This window comes from Lepidochelys kempii, chromosome 12 (assembly GCF_965140265.1).
Source record: "Lepidochelys kempii isolate rLepKem1 chromosome 12, rLepKem1.hap2, whole genome shotgun sequence".
NCBI lineage: Eukaryota > Metazoa > Chordata > Testudines > Cheloniidae > Lepidochelys > Lepidochelys kempii.
In genome coordinates this window covers 34,295,276-34,317,276 of record NC_133267.1, presented here as the reverse complement: position 1 = coordinate 34,317,276, position 22,001 = coordinate 34,295,276, and the positions used below count along the sequence as shown (strand labels likewise).

Sequence of the window (22,001 nt, the reverse complement as noted above, 5' to 3'; positions counted from 1 at the left end):
ACTGCTGAATTGGAATTCATTTGCAAATTGGATACTATTAATTTAGGCTTAAATAGAACTGGGAGTGGCTAAGTCATTATGCAAGGTAGCCTATTTCCCCTTGTTTTTTCCTACCCCGCCTCCAAACATTCTGGTTAAACTTGGATTTGTGCTGGAAATGGCCCACCTTGATTATCATGCACATTGTAAAGAGAGTGGTCACTTTGGATGAACTATTACCAGCAGGAGAGTGAGTTTGTGTGTGTGGTTTTTGGAAAAAGGGGGGGGGGGGAGGGTGAGAAAACCTGGATTTGTGCTGGAAATGGCCCACCTAGATTATCATGCACATTGTAAAGAGAGTGGTCACTTTGGATGGGCTATTACCAGCAGGAGAGTGAGTTTGTGTGGGGTGGGGCGGAGGGTGAGAAAACGTGGATTTGTGCTGGAAATGGCCCAATTTGATTATCATACACATTGTAAGGAGAGTGATCACTTTAGATAAGCTATTACCAGCAGGAGAGTGGGGTGGGAGGAGGTATTGTTTCATGGTCTCTGTGTATATAATGTCTTCTGCAGTTTCCACAGTATGCATCCGATGAAGTGAGCTGTAGCTCACGAAAGCTTATGCTCAAATAAATTGGTTAGTCTCTAAGGTGCCAAAAGTACTCCTTTTCTTTTTGCGAATACAGACTAACACGGCTGTTACTCTGAAACGAGAGGAATACAATGTGTACCTCTTATTTTTCCTGTTAGCCAATTTAAAACCACAAATGTTTGCAGGTGTTGCTCCTTGAAGCATAACTCTGCCTTTTTTAGATTGTCACCCTTTACATTGTATCAGAGAGGTGCCTACACAAGACCCAAAGAAGCAGAGGCAAGTAGGATCTGCTCTAACACCCACTGGAGTTAATGGGAGTCTTTCCATTGACTCCATCAGGCATTGGATGCGTCCTTCACTGAACTGAAAATACTGTGTTTGCATTGAGAATGAAAGCACAAGGCTGTCGAAAGGATTCAGGTCAAACCATGCACGGTCCTGATCCTACAATAGTTGGACCCCATCTCAACAGGGCTCCAGGCAGAGGGAAGGATCTGCTTATGTGGAGATCACTGCAGGCTTGGGCCATGACGACAAATGTCATACACCCATGTCAAAAGAGATGAATGTGTTTACTGAATATGCTGTCTAACCTTTGTTAAATTTCTATTCCTTGATCACCTATTTATAATTTTGCCAGTTAACTATAAACACATGCAGTCTATTCAGGACACAATGGGTATTATTTAGATGCTGGAATACTATTTCTGTTTGCTTGTTTTTGATTATTTATTTTGTTTCTTTGAGGCAAACTGAGTTTAATATCAATTTTGGTAAAACTGATTTTGTTCTGACTAATTATTTGCTTGTTATTATTTTTGCATTATTTGAACTGAATTTAATGTTAAATTTCACTAACTAGGGAATTACATGCAGCACAACAAAGCAACCTGAAACAACAAAGAAACCTATAACAGCCTACCATCCCCTATGGCAAAATATAAATTATGCAATATATGTTTCTCTAATAAAAATAAGTGGAAGGAAATGAAACAAGCAAAAGAATCTGGAGAGAGGCTTTTGAGAACACACACAATCTCTAGAGCTGAAGAACCGAGTTCAGCCAGTGGCTATCTTCTGCTTGCCTTTGTATTCACCTTCCCCACTGCTTTCTCCTGAGTTTGCTTAGCTACCATCCATACTTGCTTATATTCTTTCCCAATTTTGAGAACACGCTGCTGTGTGATGTCTCCTAGGGCTTCACCTACCATTGAACTGCAGTCATTTTTGGGGTGGAATTTAACTGATGTATAAAGAGCACACAGTAATGCTACATACTAATACAGTGCAGAGAGGAGGATACCATATATCCATTTTAACAATAGAGTGAATTTTAGTTAGGAAGGATGCAATCACCTGAAATGGAACGTGCTAATGCCATCCCGATTCCAAACTACTACAGCATTTGGGATGGTTTGGTTTGGGTGTTCAGGTATGGTTATTAAAGGCAGAGATGCTAATTACAAAATTCTGATCCATGTTTGGATATGGATACTCCCTGAGCACCATCACCAGTGTTTAGATGTGTTTGGATGAGGGGTTCAGATTTGGGCCAATTTTTCATAAATACCTTGACCTACGGTGACAGTGAAAAACTTCTGGTTTAACTTGGATTTTAACTTGAAGAGTGGTCAGTTTGGATGAGCTATTACCAGCAGGAGAGTGAGTTTGTGTGTGTATGGGGGTGGGGGGGATGTGAGAACCTGGATTTATGCAGGAAATAGCCCAGCTTAATTGTCATGCACATTGTGTAAAGAGTTATCACTTTGGATGGGCTATCACCAGCAGGAGAGTGAATTTGTGTGGGGGGGTGGAGGGTGAGAAAACCTGGATTTGTGCTGGAAATCACTTTAGATAAGCTATTACCAGCAGGACAGTGGGGTGGGAATAGGTATTGTTTCATATTCTCTGTGTATATATAAAGCCTGCTGCAGTTTCCACGATATGCATCTGAAGAAGTGAGCTGTAGCTCACGAAAGCTTATGCTCTAATAAATTGGTTAGTCTCTAAGGTGCCACAAGTCCTCCTTTTCTTTTTGCGAATACAGACTAACACGGCTGTTACTCTGAAACCAGTGAAAAATAAATGTCACATCTCTGAAAGTCAGTTTGATGCCTCCCAGCATCAGGAAGTGGGTTTTATTCAAGCCTGACTCACAGGAAGTTGTGCTGCCTTTTGAATCAAAAATCTACTCTGAGTTTCTAGGAGTCTCTTGGAGAACTCCAAGCTAAGGATAGCCAGTCACACGTGGCAAATAAACAATAATCATAATACTCAATATCTGGATAATCCATAGGCTGAAATTTCTTCAGAAAATAAAATTTCAGGACACAATTATGAATACCCAACACAGTCAGGAAATTCATAGTTGGTTCATCAGCAGCTTGTGAACAAGAAATAGGGGATACATTTGTTGCATTAATCATTCATTATAAATAGGTTGCCCAGCTCTAGTTTTGACCACGATTTTTTCCACGCTAGTTTCTTCTATATTGGAGTCTAATACAACTGTGACATAACATATATTTCAAAACCCTGCTTCACGCAGTATTGACAGTTCCTACTGTGCTGTGCTCATGGAGAATAAAATATATAATTTTATGATGTAATGGTCATATTTTGAAAATTTTCTCTACCTGCAAACAAACAATAATCGCACAACCCCCCCAACCCCCCAAAAAAAACCCCCCACACCCCTCACCTTCTATTTCTGAGTGTGAATTCCCAGTGGACTCACCCATTTACCAGCTAGAATTTAGTTTTTCTGCTCAGCGACTCAAGCAGTATTTCCATTGCAATTTCAACCAAATAAAAGAAATGCATTTAAATGTGCCATGAAAAGTTGCATGAACTGCTCTTCCTAACTGGAATGTCACCAAACTGATAACAAGAGGAAGAGACAACAAAAGGTGGGATCCTGAACATATTCAACTCCCCTTGAAGTTGACTGGAGATCCCGGTGCTCAGCAACTCTTATGATCAGACTTACTGGAACGCTAAAAAGGTGATATAGAGATTATTAGAGAGTGCACATTGGCTTCAATTTAAGTGAGGGTTCCAGCTGAGGGCAAAGGTCCTGCTGTTTAGGGTTATGGAATTTAAGCTTCGATTTTGTGCATGGACACACACAGTCACAGACATACACACTTTTAAGAAACATTAGGGGGAAAAAAACCCTGCAGTTTTTCATCTAACTGTAGCAGGTGGAGATTCCATCTGTACTGGTTTTTTTGAGGAAAAAATAGACTTATTTTTTATCAAGAGAAATCTGTCAAGATTTTCAGTGGGAGTTAAGGTTATTTCTTTATGAGCCGTGTAGTCTATCAAATGAAACCCTGGCAACAGTGAGACAAAGAAAACTGTTCATTCCATAGGTTCCAGGGACAGCACAAATGATGTACTGCTTCATTCTCCTGGATTTTGATGTGACCAGAAGCCCTTGATGGGACTCTTTCTTTTTATCTTTTTTTGCAGGCTGTACACTTCCTCTGCATTTTCTGATCTAGCCTTCAAGACAGCCCTGTAGCCATCCTTAGCTTCAGCTGTGCAGATGACAAGGACAATCCTATTCTAAGCAGTGTTGGTTAGAGCAGCGTCAGCCATGCACTATGATTAATTGATTGACTTAATTTTGCTTCTTCTTCTGCATGTAAATTGCCTGTGAGCTGCTTTCAGTTCTCTCAGATGTATGTTTTTCCAAATTATGTGACAAACAATTTCTGCAAATAATTCTCTTCGGTATCTTGAGAGCAAGTACTCAATATTTGAGTGTCAGTTAATTTTGATTGCACACAGAGGTAACATGATCTGGTTTATATTCCCTGATTGAATTAACCCAACTCTTCTATTCCAGTACGAATATCAAAGTTTGCCAACTCAAAATTTGCTTTTCAAGAATATTCTCAAACAGTCACTTAAATGTAGCATTTTCAGAAACACTCAGGCCAGTAAAACTCATTTGCTAGAATATCTGCAGAAATTAAGAAGAGCCAAAGTAGTGGGCAAGATGCTCACGTGGGATAAATGGGTATAGACTCACTGAAATCAATAGTGCAATGCTAATTTAAATCAGCTCCCTTGCTGCAGACTAAGCCAACTACTTGTAGTCCTTCTTTTAGTGGACAGAGAACAATTGATCACCGTCCTCTTCATAACAACCTTAACATGGTTGAAGACTGTTATCACGTCCATCCTCCATCTTCTTTTGTCAAGTCTAAACATGCCCAGTTTTTTTAACCTTTCCTCATAGGTCAGGTTTTCTCATTTTTGTTGCTCTCCTCTGGACTCACTTCAATTTATCCACATCTTCCCTAAACTGTGGCTTCCAGAATTGGACACAGTACTCCAGCTGAACTCTTACATCTACATCTAACACTCTATCACTCTATCTTTAAAAGCGGGGATCAAGAGGACCTGGGGAATGATAGACTGGTCAGCCTAACTTCAATACCTGGAAAAATACTGGAACATATATTAAACCATCAGTTTGTAAGCACCGAGATGATAATAGAATTATAAGGAAAAGTTAACATAGATTTGTCAAGAAAAAACAACCAACCTAATTTCCTTCTTTGACAGCATTATGGCCTAGTGGATAGTGGGGAAGCAGTAGATGTGATATATCTTGATTTTAGTAAGGCTTTTGACACAGACCCACTTGATATTTTCATAAGCAAACAAGTTAAATGTGTCTAGATGTAATTTCTATAGGTGAATGCACAACTGGTTGAAAAAGCCATATTCAAAGAGTTATTACCAGTGGTTCACTGTCAAACTGTATCTAATGGGGTCTTGCAGGGTTAATATCTGGGTCTGGTACTGTTCAAAATTTTGATTAATTACTTGGATTATGGAGTGGAAAGCATGCTTATAAAATCTGTGGATGATACCAAGGTGTGAGGGGGTTGCAGCACTTTGGAGGACAAGATTAGAATTCAAAATGACTGACAAATTAGAGAATTGGTTTGAAACCAACAGGATGAAAATCAATAAAACTAAGTGCAAAGTGTTAAACTTAGGAAGGAAAACTCAAATGCAAAACTACAAAATGGGAAATAACTAGCTAAATGAAAGTAGTAATACTGCTGAAAAGGATCTGGGGGATATAGTGGATTACAAATCAAACATGAGTCAACGATGTGATGCGGCTGCGAAAAAGAAAAATCATTATCCAATCATAAGGGTTTGTCTAATGGATAGTTTTTAAAAACCAGCTTGCAAAAAGTAACAATCCATTTTAAACAGCCTACTTATGTGTCTGTGTTATGGATTTATACAATGATAGTTGCCACCTGTCTATTCCTAGAGGGTGAATCTCATGTTCACTGTATCTGAGGGTGTGTGATGGAAGAAAATGGCAAAAGAATACACATGCCATTCTTGAAGTCCAATATTTCAACCTGCCTTATCTTACCAGAAAAACCATACAGTTCATACCCTTGCCTCATTCACTACGGGCATGATTTCCAAGAGCTCATTGTCCAACAACTCCCATCTAGGTACCTCCAGCTTGTACTTATCACAGTGCTTTGGCACTGACTGCTTAACTTTGCAACCTCACCATTCTCATATCATGGCATTTTTCTGATGTCATTTCCTATTAGTTTTACTGTTCTGTTCTTTTTCTTTGAAACAAAATTACAGAATGCAGACCCATTTGCTAAACAGCCCTTGAATGCTTTGTTCCTCCCAAGAGACAAAATTCAGCCCTGTGCAGAGTGACAGCAGCACATGTCTTATACACCACTTAAGTCCCACTGAAACCCTCATGGGAATTAGTGGTGCATAAGCTTTGTGTTGACCCTCTGCATGGAGATGAACTTTACCCAAGATACGTGTTTGTACCAATTCTAATTTAACATATAGTAGAATCATAGAATCATAGAATATCAGGGTTGGAAGGGACCTCAGGAGGTCATCTAGTCCAACCCCCTGCTCAAAGCAGGACCAATCCCCAATTAAATCATCCCAGCCAGGGCTTTGTCAAGCCTGACCTTAAAAACTTCTAAGGAAGGAGATTCTACCACCTCCCTAGGTAACGCATTCCAGTGTTTCATACTGTACATATTCATAGTAGGATAGTTAATAAAACTGGATTCTAGAGTTCACTGCTCGCAAATGCCATTTTCTTCAGAGGGAAAGCTTCAATTGCCCTCTCATTGGAAACACTGAATTTAATCTTTGCATACTTAAAAAAAACACATTTACAACATGGGGTTTGTTGATATCTCAATACCGTTGCAGAGTTCCTAGGGAAATGGTATATAACATCAGAACCACAGTCACCTGACCAACATTCAGATAATTATTTCCTGGGTTTACCCTCTAGAAAAGAGCATGGATTAGATACATAGTTACTGCTGTAGCCTAAATGTAAATTATAATAATAACAAAACACCTTAGAAATTTTCAAATAAATTATTTGTTTTTTTGCCAGTGTCCCAGTGTGCATGAGTTTTCCAAATATCCAGAACTATGTTTTCTTTGAGCTTCCTCCAAATCTATTTCCATCAACTTCAATAGAAATTGGATAACACCCTTGGAAATTACTAATATTTCTCCAAGCACATAGAAAGTAATAATTGAATAGCCACTTCCTAGTTCAAATCTCAGCGTAGCAAGATATTCTATAAGCTTTACTGCAGGTGTCAGAAGATATAGGCTCCTGATCTTTGCCCAGCTGGCATTTGCTTTTCTTGGGAAAGAAGGGAAATATATTCCCCAAATTCTCACTAGACTTGGACAGATGAAACATCTGCCCCAGTTAGAAAATGTGTTTGCTCATCTCAGCAAGCAAGACACCTATTTTTTGCATGAGCCAGGAGTTGTGCCCGTTGTCAGGGAGAATGAGTGATCTAACTGCACATACATACAAGGGTGAAAGGTCTATCAGAAAGAGAAAGTAAATGATTTTTCAATGGAAAATATCCAGTTCACAGGTATACCCATGTAGTTAATTGTCATTTGCTTTAGTAAAATGACTTCTAGATCCTTAATGATTAAAAAAAAAAAAAAAAAAACCACAGCATGTAGTAATTCTGTATGCCTGAAGTGAATCTGTTGTAACTCTACCCACAACTCCACTAAAATCTTAAATACCAATGTCAATATTCAGTTTCATGAACTAAAATGACAGAAGTGCTATACAACTGGTTGAGACCAAGCTTGGCAAGGAAGTGGAGAAACATATCAGTTCAGGCTGATCAGCTACTGAAGGGCACACCAGGTCTTCCTCGGCTGAAATAATTTCCAAAGGAAAGTCTCTTTGGTACTATCAGCCTACTATAAAGATGTTTTCACTTGCACTGTGAAGTAATTTGTTAATTAAAAATATAAATTGGCCAGAACTTCCATTGGAGTAACACTACTTTACACTGGCTAATGATCTGGCCTTTATCTTTTTAACTCTTGTCAAGTTCCTCCTCCTTTGTCGAACCCTTTTTTCTTGATTTATTTGTTTGCTTTTATTCAATGGGCAATTCTTAGGCAGTGTAAAGTATGCATGTGACATCTACTTATAGCAAAACACATCAATCCTATCAGATTAGTAGTGATGCTTGTTTTGTGGTTGAAGGAAACTTTGAAATCTAGCCTTCAACTTTTTATTACCTAGTACTCAATGTGATTATACAGCTAGCTAATAAAGCAGGTTCCATAAACATCCCTGCTTATTGTTTGTTTAGAGTATATTAATTTGGGGACTATAATTCCTAGAGTAAAGCAGCAAACATATTCCAGGCCTTGGATATATTTTTTTCTTTAAGTAATACAGTCATGTCACTGTAGCTTTGATAGACAAAAATATAAAGCTGCACTCTCTTTCAGTTCAAGGGGGAAATAGGAGGAAAGGGGAAAATGTCTAGTAAAATAAGTACATAGGAAAGAATTCTCTCATGCACTGAGCTGTTAAATCCCACTGAATGGCTGAAAATATTCATTTAATAAAACAGACAAGTAAATATTTGAAGTAGACCAACTGAGTAGTTCTCTTTAAGTTTTCACACATATAGTACTAAAGTAAATGAAACATATCAAAGATCAGAGCCAGCCAACCTTTTAAAACAATGGAGACCTACTTAAGCAGTCTGGTCTCATCTTCCAAAGCAATGCAGCTTAGTTTGTGAGCAGTCTTGCAAAAGTAGAGCATGAACATAATTAGTCCAGGGACACTTAGGTCTCTAGGTAAACTATATCCCAACATGAAATATTGAGAGAATCCCTAAAAACTTGTTATTAAGATAGAATGCAAATGAGAGGAAAGTAATTTGCTCAGCAGCCATGGAAGAAAGTGAAATCAATTAGAAATTTGTCAGATTTGGCTGTGCTGATGCTACATATAGATAAATATTACTTTAAACTGCCCCTGAATTTTCATTTCAACCCTAAATCTTCAAAGCACTTTTGTACATGCCCAGTCTGTGCATGCATAACCCAAGCATGCACAGATCTTAATATGTGGACATGAATGATTCAAAGCCCCAATGGCTTCTTCAAACATAAGAGTTATCTTCATCCAATCAAGCAACACAGACAACACCATCTGACATTTGTGGCCAATCAAAACCCACCAACTCATCTTGAATTGTAGATACCACATACTGAATACCAGTAGCAAGTTGTTTACAATCAGTCTATATAGAAATAGATATGTGTTAGTAATTTTGAGGTACTCAGATACTATAGTGATTGAGAGAGAGAGAGAGAGAGAGAGAGAGAAAAGCATAGCTAGATAAAATAGCTGAGCTAGAGAAAACAGAATCATGATTTGTTGTGGACATTTTGTGAGCAGGAAAACAGCCTAAATTTGTCTAGTAAATTATTTTCTGTGAATCATTTGCTCAGCCCTCATTTTTAGGTATAGTCTATTTTAGAACAATTCAGAAAACTGTCTGAAGTTAGGTTTCAGAGTAGCAGCCGGGTTAGTCTGTATTTGCAAAAAGAAAAGGAGGACTTGTGGCACCTTAGCGACTAACCAATTTATTTGAGCATAAGCTTTCGTGAGCTATAGCTCACTTCATCAGATGCATTCAGTGGAAAATACAGTGGGGAGATTTATATACATAGAGAACATGAAACAATGGGTGTTACCATACACACTATAACGAGAGTGTATATAAATCTCCCCACTGTATTTTCCACTGAATGCATCTGATGAAGTGAGCTGTAGCTCACGAAAGCTTATGCTCAGATAAATGTGTTAGTCTGTAAGGTACCACAAGTCCTCCTTTTCTTTTTGTCTGAAGTTACACACCTGACGTTACAATGTTATCCAGAAAACAAACACGGTACTTTATATACCAACTATTTACCGGTGCAAAAAAAAAAAAAAGGGAAAAAGAAATTGTTCTTCTGAATGAACACCAAAGAAAGGGCTACTAGTTTAATCTCTTCAAATGTCTGTTTCACCTCTATGGAATGCCTGGTGGTAACACCACCACAGAGTTTAAGGAACTAGTTGTTTTTGTATTATCAAGTATTTATTTAACATTCCCAATACATATCTATCTATTTATATCTAGCTAGCTAGCTATATCTTCTAAACTGTCACATGTTTTTCAACATTTATTTTTCTGGAATCTTTAGTTTAAATATACTTAAAATGCCCTTTACCTATCCAAATAACTGTACTGATTCATTGAAATGTAGGCTAATGACTTACATTTTCATTAAGGTTAAGTATAAACTGTGGGTGTTGCTATTGGTCTTATTTATATAGCTAGGTATTAGGTACTGAACCTGCAATTCATTGTGTGTGGGCAGATTGCTGTGCCCATTCAAAGCCCTCTGACTTAATGTGTGCTCAGCAGTCAGTCTTCCCCCAATAAGTTGCAAGACCCAGGAGTTACATTGCCATTATTATCAGAGTATCTGAGCATCTCATAAACATTAATGAGTTAATTATGTCTCCAAGAAGTTGGAAAAGATGGAGTAAGTAAGATACAGAGATATTATATTTGCCCAAGATGTCTGCAGTAGAGTTGGGAACTGAATCCACATCTTCTGACTCCCAGTCAAGTGCCTTAAACATAAGAGCACTATTTTTCTACTAGAGCTTGGTCAATCAAAAATTTATGGGGCGCACAACAAAATGATTGTTCTCACAATACAGGTGGGCCTGTGTCTCCTCGCATTTCAAATCTAGGTATAATTATTAAGTAATTTTACAGCACTGTATGCCTATTGTCTTCAGTGGAAATATTTCTGATTTACACCAGTGTCAGAAGAGAATCAGGCCCTAAACAGCACTATTAAAAGTTCCTTTCATACATACAGTATGCATGCTGGAATATCAGAAAAGAGCCTTTGATGGCAGCAGTGCAAAACTGCTAATTTTCACATCAGAAGCATTCCTAAATTTCGAACGTAGTGAAATTTTGCTAATATATACAGCTCTATGTGAGGTCAATACTGAAATTCTATTTTTCTTTAAAAAATGAGTACTTGCCCTGGTAGAAATTTGAAACTTTTGCTAAGAAGTTTTGGCTTTTGTTTTCATTTAGCCAGCAAAATGTCAGTTCTCCTGTCTGTAAAACCTACTTATAAAAATAAAACCAGCCACAACACACCCTAAAAGCACTGAGTTGGGAATTATATATATTTGGTTTTGGCAAACCCAATAAAATGGAATGTTTTCTGCATAATTTCTTCCTCTGACCTCACAGAACAGAGCCAGATCTTTGCTCCTTTTGAAAAAAATATCCTCTAAAAATGAAACAAAAGTTAAACGATGAAAAGTTGTATAATTTGTCTGAGTCAACCTAAGCAAAGCAAAGAAATTCAGGGATAAGACTCAAAACTGTGCACCTACAGGTAACAGCCCTGCACTGGCAAAGGAAAAGACCAGAAGACCTCATAGGTCTTTTCCATCTGTAACTTCTGTTATTTGTCTTTGGTTCACACTAGATCGCATTGCCTGAATCTTCAGATGTTTGGTGTTCTTGCATAAAGTAGAATTTATATGCTGCAATTCCTTTGTACAATGAGGTGGGTTAAAAGTGACATTTCAGGTTTAATTCTGGCTCTCCACACTCAGGCAAGTTTAAATCTGCCAGTTAATATTATTTGAAGATTTTTTTATTGGTTTAATATCCAACATTTGAAATCCAGGGGAAAATAAGATGTTGTGTCTATTAGCCTTGAAGATGCATTCCTAAATGGGGATAGTGGGCAGCAGAGAGGAAAGGCTGTAGAGGTGGCAGTTACCATTTCAAAAGGAAGGATAGAGGAAATTAATAGGAGGTTAATTTCAAGGATCTCTCTCAGGCTTATCTGCAATCACAATAGAGGCATCAGTGCGCTACTCTTGTTTCTCAACACACAGAAGGATTTTCACACTTTAGTTTGACAAATGAATTTCAACACAGAGGCCACAAACTCATTTCATTTCTTCACAGCCACCTTTTTTTTGGTTTCTGTTTCTTTCTGTTCATGATCATGGAGTACTTTAGTTACATGGGCTGAAGTCATCTTTACAACTTTGTAGCCCACTTCCCAGACTGGATCAAAAAGAGAAAGGTTCCTATCATTTGTTTCCCATCAACTAAGACTTAAAAGGTTAAACATAGACATTTTCATTTTCACCTCTTTCTCATAAGTAAATTAAACCAAAATATTGTTACTGCTGTAATTAACTGAAGCCATCACGGTGCATGCTATTTGTTCTGGTTTTGACTATTGTGCTTTGAGGTCTCTCTTTTAATCTCTTGTTTTTAGTAGGCCTGGCTCTCATTTAGTCTTTTATGTTGATTTAACATACATTAAAATGTTGCAAGCAACCACCAGTTTGAGACAATGTACAATTATTTCAAAATCAAGTGAAAAGTCTAAATATTTAAATAATAATATTCTGGATAATGTGCATCTGGTCTTAAATCTAGAGCTGATCATACAGGATAGCTATATTTGAGTTCTTCACAGAGACGCCGGCTTTTGCCGTTGAGCTCACTGTGACTGTGAACACAGGTATGTTTTCTTCCTGATCCTCCTCTAAGCCAATGGGAAATAGCCTGATGGAGCTGGAGAGCATTTATACTTTACCCACTCTGTTGTGCATATATCCAGTCCTGAAGGTTCTTTGATGCATATCTGTGAGTGGGCTTGTTTTGATTAAGTTCATTGTGGAAACTCATTCTACCATGGCAATGAGAACAAATATTTCTATCAGGAGCAAAGTATCCCGAAAAACTAATAGTCTAGTGGTTAAAAGCTTGTTAGCGTTTATGTACACTGTCATTTGTTGTGAAATTAATAGTATTTAAAGTGTAATTTGTACAGGAAACTATGCTCCTTTTACTATCCACCCAACACCTGTGGAATGTGATCTACCAGACTGTCAATTTGTACATTGCCATAATGGGCTAATTCTTCTTCTTTTTTTAATCAGTAGGCCACTTTGTGGAGATCCTCTTAGTGGAAAGGCTGAGCGGTTTCAGTTAAAATGGTGAATAAGTCCATCATGAAATACAAAATGCTAAAAAATGTTTTGATCCCCTTCAGAATACCCCTCACATGGACTACATCAGCTCCCAAATTCAGATATTTTTACTGTGTGACATTAAAATGATAATTTTTTATCATTTTCCTTCTGCTGTAAATCTGACTAGCATACATGAGGGATACCTCCAATACAACTTATTTTGGTTTGGTGGGTAAATTAACATGCTGCATCTCTTTCCTGAAAGAAACAAATAGTTGACTGTAACTGAAAGGCCCTGCCTGGTCACCTGGCCAAATCAGAGCACTGAGAGACAATATGGTACCTTTAAAATGAGGCTTATGCGCATATGTGTCAATAGTGCACTCCTCCCTAGTCCTGCCTCCTTGTCCCAAGGCATTACTCTGTGTGACTGACATCCAACAGGCTTATTCCCCTTCTCTCTGGCTGGTAGCTGAGATCTATTTCTCTGATCAGCCCCTTCTCTTCACCCTACTGCCCGGAAGGAAACTCAGCTTCCTTTGTCCCACTCTCAATCAGCAATGCCCTTTTGACAGGCACCCTATTTCTGCTCTCCCTGATATCGCAGGGCCACAAGGAGACAGGAATAGCCAGACTGGATCAGACCCATGGTTGATCTTGTCTAGTATCCTGTCTCTAGCAGAGGTCAGCACCAGATGCTTCAGAGGAAGGTGTAAGGACACTGCAAAAGGCAGATTAGGAATAATGTGCCCCAATTTTAGGTCTCAACCTGGTCTCTAATAGTTAGAGATTGGTTTAAGACCTGAAGCATGAAATTTAATATCCCTTCCAAAATTTGTTAGCATTAACTATTGTAATCCTGGATGTTCTCGTTATCCAGATAGGTGTCCAATCCCTCTTTAATCTTACTAAGTTCTTGGCCTCAATGACTTCCTGTGGCAATGAGTTCCAAAGATTAATTATGCATTGCACAAAGAAGTATTTTGTTTTATCACTTTTGAAATGCCACTTTTCCATTCCATGGAATGGCCTTTGTTCTTGTTTTATGAACAATACACAAACCAGCAATCCCTGCTTTCCTTTTCTTGCCCCAACCATATATCTACTTATCCCAGGCTTCTGGACAATTGTATATTTCTTAGCCTGCCATTACTGAATGTACTCAGCAGCAGCTGAATATGCTGAACTGTTTCCTTTTGCTTGTCTTGAAGTTTTAATCAGGTCCTTCTGTTCTGCAGTCATTTCATTCAGAAATCTGCCACATATCACTTCTCCTGTGACTTACAGAACAGACATATTTTCCAAGTGTAGCTAATAATTGCCTTATTTAAAGATGTTTTGTACTGGCCAAAGATTCACACAGGGCATTTTTATGCTGAAAAGCTCTTTCATGGGATTATCCATCCTCACTCCAGATGTCAATTACAAAAATGAAAGATTTTGCCATGAACAGCAAAGTTCACCTGATTGAGGAATTTGCCTCCTAGGAATAAGAGCCTCATAAAACATAAGCACCAGGAGCAAAGTGAGCTACGTAAGGGGTTTTGCAAAAATTAAACCCATAACTTGACACTAGCAATGGGATATTTCATCTGTTCAATAAGCATTAAAGTTATCTGAGTTTTTATGGCACCATAATCTTTGATTACTCTGATAAATATTTGGACTACGCAAGACATTGTGATGGAACTAATGGTAGCTATAAAAAGAAAACCTACTTGTGGACATGAGTAGGAACCACCACTCTCCGCCCCCCCCCCCTCCCCCCCCTCCCCCCCATCGTCCCCTGGATATGACACCAGCACATTTTGCAAAAGTTCTGAGCCAGAGCCAAACTCCTCAGCTACCTCCTGGGCTTCATTCTCTACTGCCTTGTGTGGTCATGCACACCTGTGGAAAGTGATTTTAAAATGCTACCCGTCTGATTTAACAATGGTTTTCAGCCACTTTGTGCAACTATTAACGACTGTATGAGACACAAGACACTGGAAAATCAGGGTCCCCTCTCTCCATAATGGATTGAATCAGATTGAGCATCACTGAATTTTAGGAAAAAGTCTAAATTTGGTCTGAACACTGGCTGTCAGGCCTGTATTTGCCTGAGTGTACTTAACCCTGTTTGCTGAATTCATGCTCACATTCACAACTGTAGATAAAATCACCTAAATCTGGAACAAGGTGGTCTTTCCACATGTGTTTCCCAATACAGCTGGTGTTTCCCTGGCTTTTAATCAGTTGCCAAGACAAAAGAATGGAATATCTTTTCCTACCCAAACAAACCACACCTGCAAATCATAAACACATACATTATTTGTGCGGCTGTTTTGCAAAATTAGAGAAGAGGATCTATTTATAAATTTGACCCTTTATATTTTTTTGACAGGCAGCTTTTAAAAACAAACAAACAGGCTAGTATTTATGGGCTTGCTTGTGGCTTTTATGCCACAAGCCCACGTACGATGTGGTGCAGAGCTGCACCACGCCAGGAAGAGAGCCAGAGAGAGAGTGTGTCTTAGGTGGGTACTGTCTATCCAGAGCTGCACCTTGCATATAATGATGGAGCAATATGCTCCCTCCTCAGTATGCTGGCCTTGTTCTATGCCTTGGTATCGAGTAGTGGCAGGACCAAGCACCTACCATCTCCTACCCCTTCTCATTATATTGCTCCTTAGTGAGCGTTGGGCTGGGCGAGAAAGAACCAGCAGTCCCTGTCTTTCCCAGAATGCCAGGACTGTCAATGTGAATGGTTCTTTTGCAGCCACATAATGAGGGGGAATCTCACTGCACAATCCTTCTGTTCCTGTGCGCATGGGCCGTTCTCACAATCTGGGCCTATATATGGCTCACATTTTAACTAGTTACAGTAGCTGGGAAATGTACTCTGTGATGATCTGGATCCAAAAGGTAGAATGTTCCATTAGATAAACCTACTTCCCGTGATTCATTCCAAGGAAAAATGTGTTGACTTCTTAACCTGCTAGATAACAACCAGGTGGGTGCATTCAAAACCAAAACACTTAACCAAAAGATATTAAAACAATGCAACCCCTTCCTGTAATCACATCCTGTACAGACAAACCAACAAGAGTAAAGTTTCAGAAGGAATACTGAAAGCTCATCTAGAAATGCAAGGAGGTTCTCATAATGGGCCTGACTTATGCCTGGTATAATGCCATTAACTTCCATGTAGTTGCATCAGAAATGAATCTGAACCAATGAGCTGCATATTAATATACACAAATATGATTTTTAATGTCCTGCAGAATAGTTCTAGCAAACTAATAACTACTTAGGGCTGAATTCAGGGTGCAGGGTAACTGCACTGACGCAAGTACAGTCACTTCAGATGTCACCCAATGGAATCAAAAACAGGAATTTGCACTTAGCATTTGTACAGCTCTTTATCTTCAAAGAGCTTCACAAACATCAGCTAATTCTAAACTTCCCACAATGACTTTTATGCCAACCTTTGGGGATAAAAGTCATATATTCAAATAAAAAAGAAACTAATATGATGTATACTATATAACTCAAGCAGCCCCAAAATCCGATATGTGCAAAACTCTGCTATTCAGGCCTTTATCTCAGCATAATATCATATTGTACTTTACCCAGATTTCTAAGCCCTTTGGCAGTGCTGAGGTGTTAAATCCACCTATACAAAACCATGCATACATATGGTGACTGTACAAATTTTTTGGGACAAATAGTTTATTTGTCAAAAAAATGCAATTTTGGGTTGACCAAAACTATTTGTGAATTTGGGTTGCATTTGTCAAATAGTTTTGGCCCCAAATCCTCCCCCAGATTTTTTTTTAATTCAAAATGTTTTGTTACTACATGCTCAAACTGAAACATTTTGACCTTTCATTTCGAAGTGATGTTTTGGTTTTTAGAAATTTCGCCCGATTTATGTAAACAAAACAGAAAAAGCTAACACCCCCCCCAAAACCAAAACAAAAAAATGGGTGGGGAGAGGGTTTGGATTGACCAAAATATTTTGTATGACCTGAAATGAATTGAGGGGAGAAAGGGAAATGGAAATGAAAACTTCCATTTCAGGTCGATATGAAATTAATTTTATTTCCAGATTTTTTCGGCTCAACCACTGAACCGAAAAATTAATTATTTTCTCAGCTCTGCCCAAGACCATTAGAGCAAGCCAAGGGCAGAGCCAGCATTAGAACTCGGAAGTCCTTGTCCCCCCAGTCACATCACCTTTCAAGCATTAGTTTTGACTCTTAACCCTCCAAAATTAAATTGTACATTTGTAAGGTTTTTTTTTTTTTTAGAAACGCCTACTCGGAAGCATCAAAGAGAGACAATCTATTGAAAGTTATCCCAAGACATCAACTCCTGTTCTCTCTTTTGACTTGCAGTTCTCCAGACTATCATCTTAGATGTCTATACATTTAGATTCTTGAATGAATTCCCTGTGTACGGTTGCTTACGCACTTTATACGGGGGAATAGATTGGAGCAGACATGACTCATTTTCATAGTGACCCACAACAGCTGTGGTTACAAGAACACGTTTAATCTCCTGTTTCTGTTTTTGAATTGAATTCAGGCAGGGAGAGACGAAGGAAAATGAGTCACAAATGTGTTACTACTGCCCATGCTTCTAAGTTTATAATATCTCAGCTTTGATTTTCTTTGATTCTCCTTAAAACTCTTCCTGTATTTGCAATCACCTGGCATTTTCTACCCTTTTTCTGCCTACAGAATTTTTTTTCCCCATTCACATAGATATTTTCTCAAAATATTCAGATGTCACACTGTGGACTTTTAGATCACTATACAAATTAACTTCTGCTCCCGTGGGTAGGTTTTCTTATGAAGAAACACAAAAGATTCACTTCCAAGAACTTAGATAAATAATGCTTCACTGTTACTACTTGGAGTTTAGGAAAACTTACAAAATAAACTGAAGAGTGAAAAGAGAAGGATTAGGATCATGCTGATATGAAGGGCATCGGCTGCACTGCAGTCCATTTTGGATTTCTTGCAGGAACACACTTGTACTTTCAGTTCGGTATTGTTAGTCAGAGGTGGTTTTCCGGAATCTGTCACCAAGATTGGGATGTTGTAATTGGCCTTCTTCAGGTTTTGAAGCAGGCTGACCTGGGCATGAGTGTCTGCAAAGAATAAGGAGGTAACAATTAGGCAGCCACGGGGGGGGGGGGGGGGGGGGAGGGAAGGGGGGGGGAGAGATGTGGGAATAAAAAGGCACCAGTACGCCACACCACACATGCCACATGAAAATCTAGGGGGAAATGAGAGCACTCTACATAACTAGGCTGGAAGGATTTGTTGGTAAACGTCCAATTCTCAAACCCACAAAAAATTATTTCCATCAACAGTAATCAAAATTCACAGATAGGCGCAGTAAGAAAGTGCTTCTTGAGAATTTATGAGTTTAATATAAGGATATTTACTTTGTACATTTTGACAGGTGATGTGTTTTAACTATTATAAAAAGCTTTATTTACTTTTCTAATCTCAACATCTATTGTCATTAAATAACCTTTGTCTGACACCCCCTGCCCCTTAATTTTGTGGAACTGTGAACATTTAAATAGATAAAAGTAAAAAAAAGTGCTTAAAACTAAACATGACATTATCAGTCAAAATTCTAAAAAAATAGAAATGGAATTCTTCCAAGCCTATATATAACTGATTACAAAATGGTATTCAATCAACAACTCGGTCATAGGAATTCTTCCTCTTTGGCAGGAATGTAATTTCCCCCGGCTCTTTCTGCAATCCCATAAAAAAAATGGATTTTCCAGAGTTTATTTAGTTTAAAACTATGATTTGTCCGGCTGAAACAGGATGTGGGGCTGTTGTAACTTATCAGTACTCTATGTGACCTGGTTTGTGGCACAGTTACTGTATGGCTATATTGAATCATTGGGATGTTTCCTGTAAGCATATGTTGGTTGAGTTTTAATAGCAAGGCTGTTAGGAAGCAAGCAGGAAGACCACACAACGGCTCCAGATAAACAACCTGATAACACATCAGCAGGCATGAAGAGACAATGACTGAACCATTAGTTGTGAAGATACTGTTTGCAGGCTCCACCCAAGTTACAGGACTTGTTTTGTCAGTGCTGGAAGCCAATAGTCCAAAAGGATTTTAAAAGGCAGTTGAGAGGTAGGGGCAGTTGTCAGGGAGCTGTTCCTGGAGAACAGATAGCCACAGACAACCCGCTAGGAGATCTGAAGAAGCTAGGCCTTCTCCCAGGGGGATGGTAAGCCTTGGGTAAGACAGACATACATGTAGACCTCTTATTGTTTTAAAATCCTTTTTCTCTTATGTTACACTTTGTTCCAGCTATATTAACCACTGACCACAGGCTCCCGAAGGGTGGAACCACAGGTATCCAAGCCCGTTGGGACCTGCTGGAGGTAAGGCTGAGACTTGGTGTAAGAGTGGGAGAATTGCGGGATTCCACCCTGGAAAGATAAGGGCACAAAGCCTACCACCTGCTGAGCTTCATTCAGACAGGCCAGAGAAGGGGTCAGAGGAGCAGCTAGTCTGTAACCATGAAGGCCTACTACCTAAAATAATAGCACTTAAGGAGCTCAGAGGAGCACACAGGGAGGTCAATGGGGGGATTCCCTCATCCTACTTAACTGATTTTCTAGAAAGAAGCTATGGGGAAGTAGACAGTAGGCAGGTCCATGGCTCTGTATGTCCTAAGCAGTAGCCAAAGGAATTGCTCATTGGTATGCGGGGGAGTATGCCGAAACCTCTTATGGTGTACTGACCCCAAGGCAATTGGGCTCAGAGTGCTCCCCACCGGGGTGGAGATGGGCAGGAGGGAAAAGGAATGGCCCCATGCCACCCATCACAATGGGTTGTGCATTAAGAGTCACTGCAGTTTGTCATTCTGGGCTTTGGATCAGGCCTTAAAGGCACAATCTACTCATAAGTGATCTGTTCTAATCATCCAAAGCGCATAGGAGTACATGAGTGATAGTACACCTATCACATTATTATGCTCCTTGATCTCAGATAGAACTTATAGGAAGAAGGTTCAGAAGGGCAGTTAGGGAGAGGGAGAGACAGTCCGAAAGAATGAAGGTATAAGAAAAACAAATTAAAAGACTTACTGTTGATCTTGGCGATTTTCCACACTTTATCTGGGCCAGACTGTTTATTCAGTTCAAACTTGAATGGATCCGTGTTAGGGTGAAGGTCCTTATCCGATGCCCCCAAGATCACAACCCTGAGATCTTTTGCGTCATCACAGACTTTTGCCAATGTTGGATAAATGGTAGGGGCATTGTCATTGACATCTTCCAGAGTTATCTGTAAAGTTCCCGTGCCGGATGCAGGAGGGTTGCCTATGTGACAAACAAGCAAGTATTTATAAGCTTGAAATAGCATTGAACTTTCGTAATGCACGCTAGCCTCTAACAGGCACCCCTGGATGCTCACAAAAGGAGATCAGCGTCATTGACACAGTGCCCACTGCTTACCATCACAGGATGACCTTTGCCATTTTTTTTTAAACTCAAGGGTTACTTTTGCAAAGTTTTGATTTAGACACTATATTTTCCAAAATCCAGTAAGTGTGATTCTCTACAGTAAAGAGAGTAAATCTAAGCAAACCTCTGTTCAGGACGACTCTGTGTAGTACAAAGTGGGGTCAAAATTATATTAGAGTCCAAGTCTAAGTCTAGGGAGCAGCTTGCTGTACACAAAGTGAGCTGTAGCTCATGAAAGCTTATGCTTAAATAAATTGGTTAGTCTCTAAGGTGCCACAAGTACTCCTTTTCTTTTTACAAACACACAGTAAGAGATAGTCCCTGCCCCAGAGAGAGTAGACTCTAAATAAACACGACCCTTAAAGAATGAGAGGAGAAATGGAGTCATAGAAAAGTAATCTGCCCAAGGTCACACAATAGGTCAGTGCTTAAGGTGGGAATAGCACCGAGGTCTCCTGAAACCCTGGTTACTGGACGACTTTGGTTAATTTAGTGGAGCTTAAATCTGCCAGATTGAGAGTTTGTGAGAATGAGCTCTTTTATTTGTCCAGAGATGTACAGAATGAGCAATGGCAGTTCAAACTTCCACAAATTATCTGCATGAGCCTTGACCTAGAGGAATCAACTTTAGGGGTGACAGTGTTGTTTATTCAACATACCACCAGTACAAGCTTTAGCCTCTATTCTGTGACTGATGTACCACCTATGGTGATGGAAGCGTTTGAAATGTAGACATCTGGTCACAGGGATCAGGACTGAGCCAACCACCTCATTTTACAGAGGTCAATGAAAAGCTGACAGATGATAATATGTTTCAGTCACTACTGATTGTGTGCCAAAGCTGAACCAGAGACTTACTGTCCTGGTTAAAAGTTCAGTATCTCCATGATAGCTTTTGCCATCCAGTTCTCCATGATAGCTGGCCACAAAGGTTTTTAAAAGTACATCTCTTCTTTCATAGGCTGTTATACCTAATAATAATTTCCCAATCTAAAGGAAACACTTCTTGAGAGCCAGGTTTTCTTATTCATATCATAAATCTACCATCCCCTTAGTAGCAAAAATCTGAGATTCCTAAAGTCCATTCATCTCAGAACTCTCTGAATATAAAAAGGAAGCAAGGGGGTATGTTTAGCCTCTGAACTGCTAGTGTGGTTCAGCAGGAAAAGTGGTACTCTAATGTATAATTAATCTGCATACAATAACTCAATGAACTTGGGAATCACTGATAGATTGTGACACTGCATTCTAAGGAAGAAAGTATTCACCCCATGGTCTGGATCTGACAGAACTGTAACTGTAACATAATGTGATTAGTCGTTATAATGACAAATGTTACTAATAGTGACACTTCATCTGTTTCAGACACATACATGCATAACAAAGGCAGAATTTTCATAGTTCCCTTCGGTTGCTTTTCCTCACTCTTTTTGTCATGATGAGGGTTAGGGCTGAGTTCTTTTTAATTAAAAAGAAATTATTTTTCACTTTTTATTGGACTAATTGAATTTGC

At 39.0% G+C, this 22,001-nt stretch overlaps 1 protein-coding gene across 1 annotated transcript in view; it reads right to left on the bottom strand.

The window, feature by feature from the left end:
- The window catches only part of CDH13 (cadherin 13), a 789,423-nt gene that overhangs the window by 7,772 nt on the left and 759,650 nt on the right, over positions 1 to 22,001 (bottom strand). The window contains exons 12-13 of the mRNA XM_073308069.1: positions 20,111 to 20,344; positions 17,911 to 18,129 (exon numbers count right to left, since the gene is read on the bottom strand). Coding sequence (XP_073164170.1) covers positions 17,911 to 18,129; positions 20,111 to 20,344 — 453 coding nt within the window. The remainder of the gene's footprint in view (positions 1 to 17,910; positions 18,130 to 20,110; positions 20,345 to 22,001) is intronic.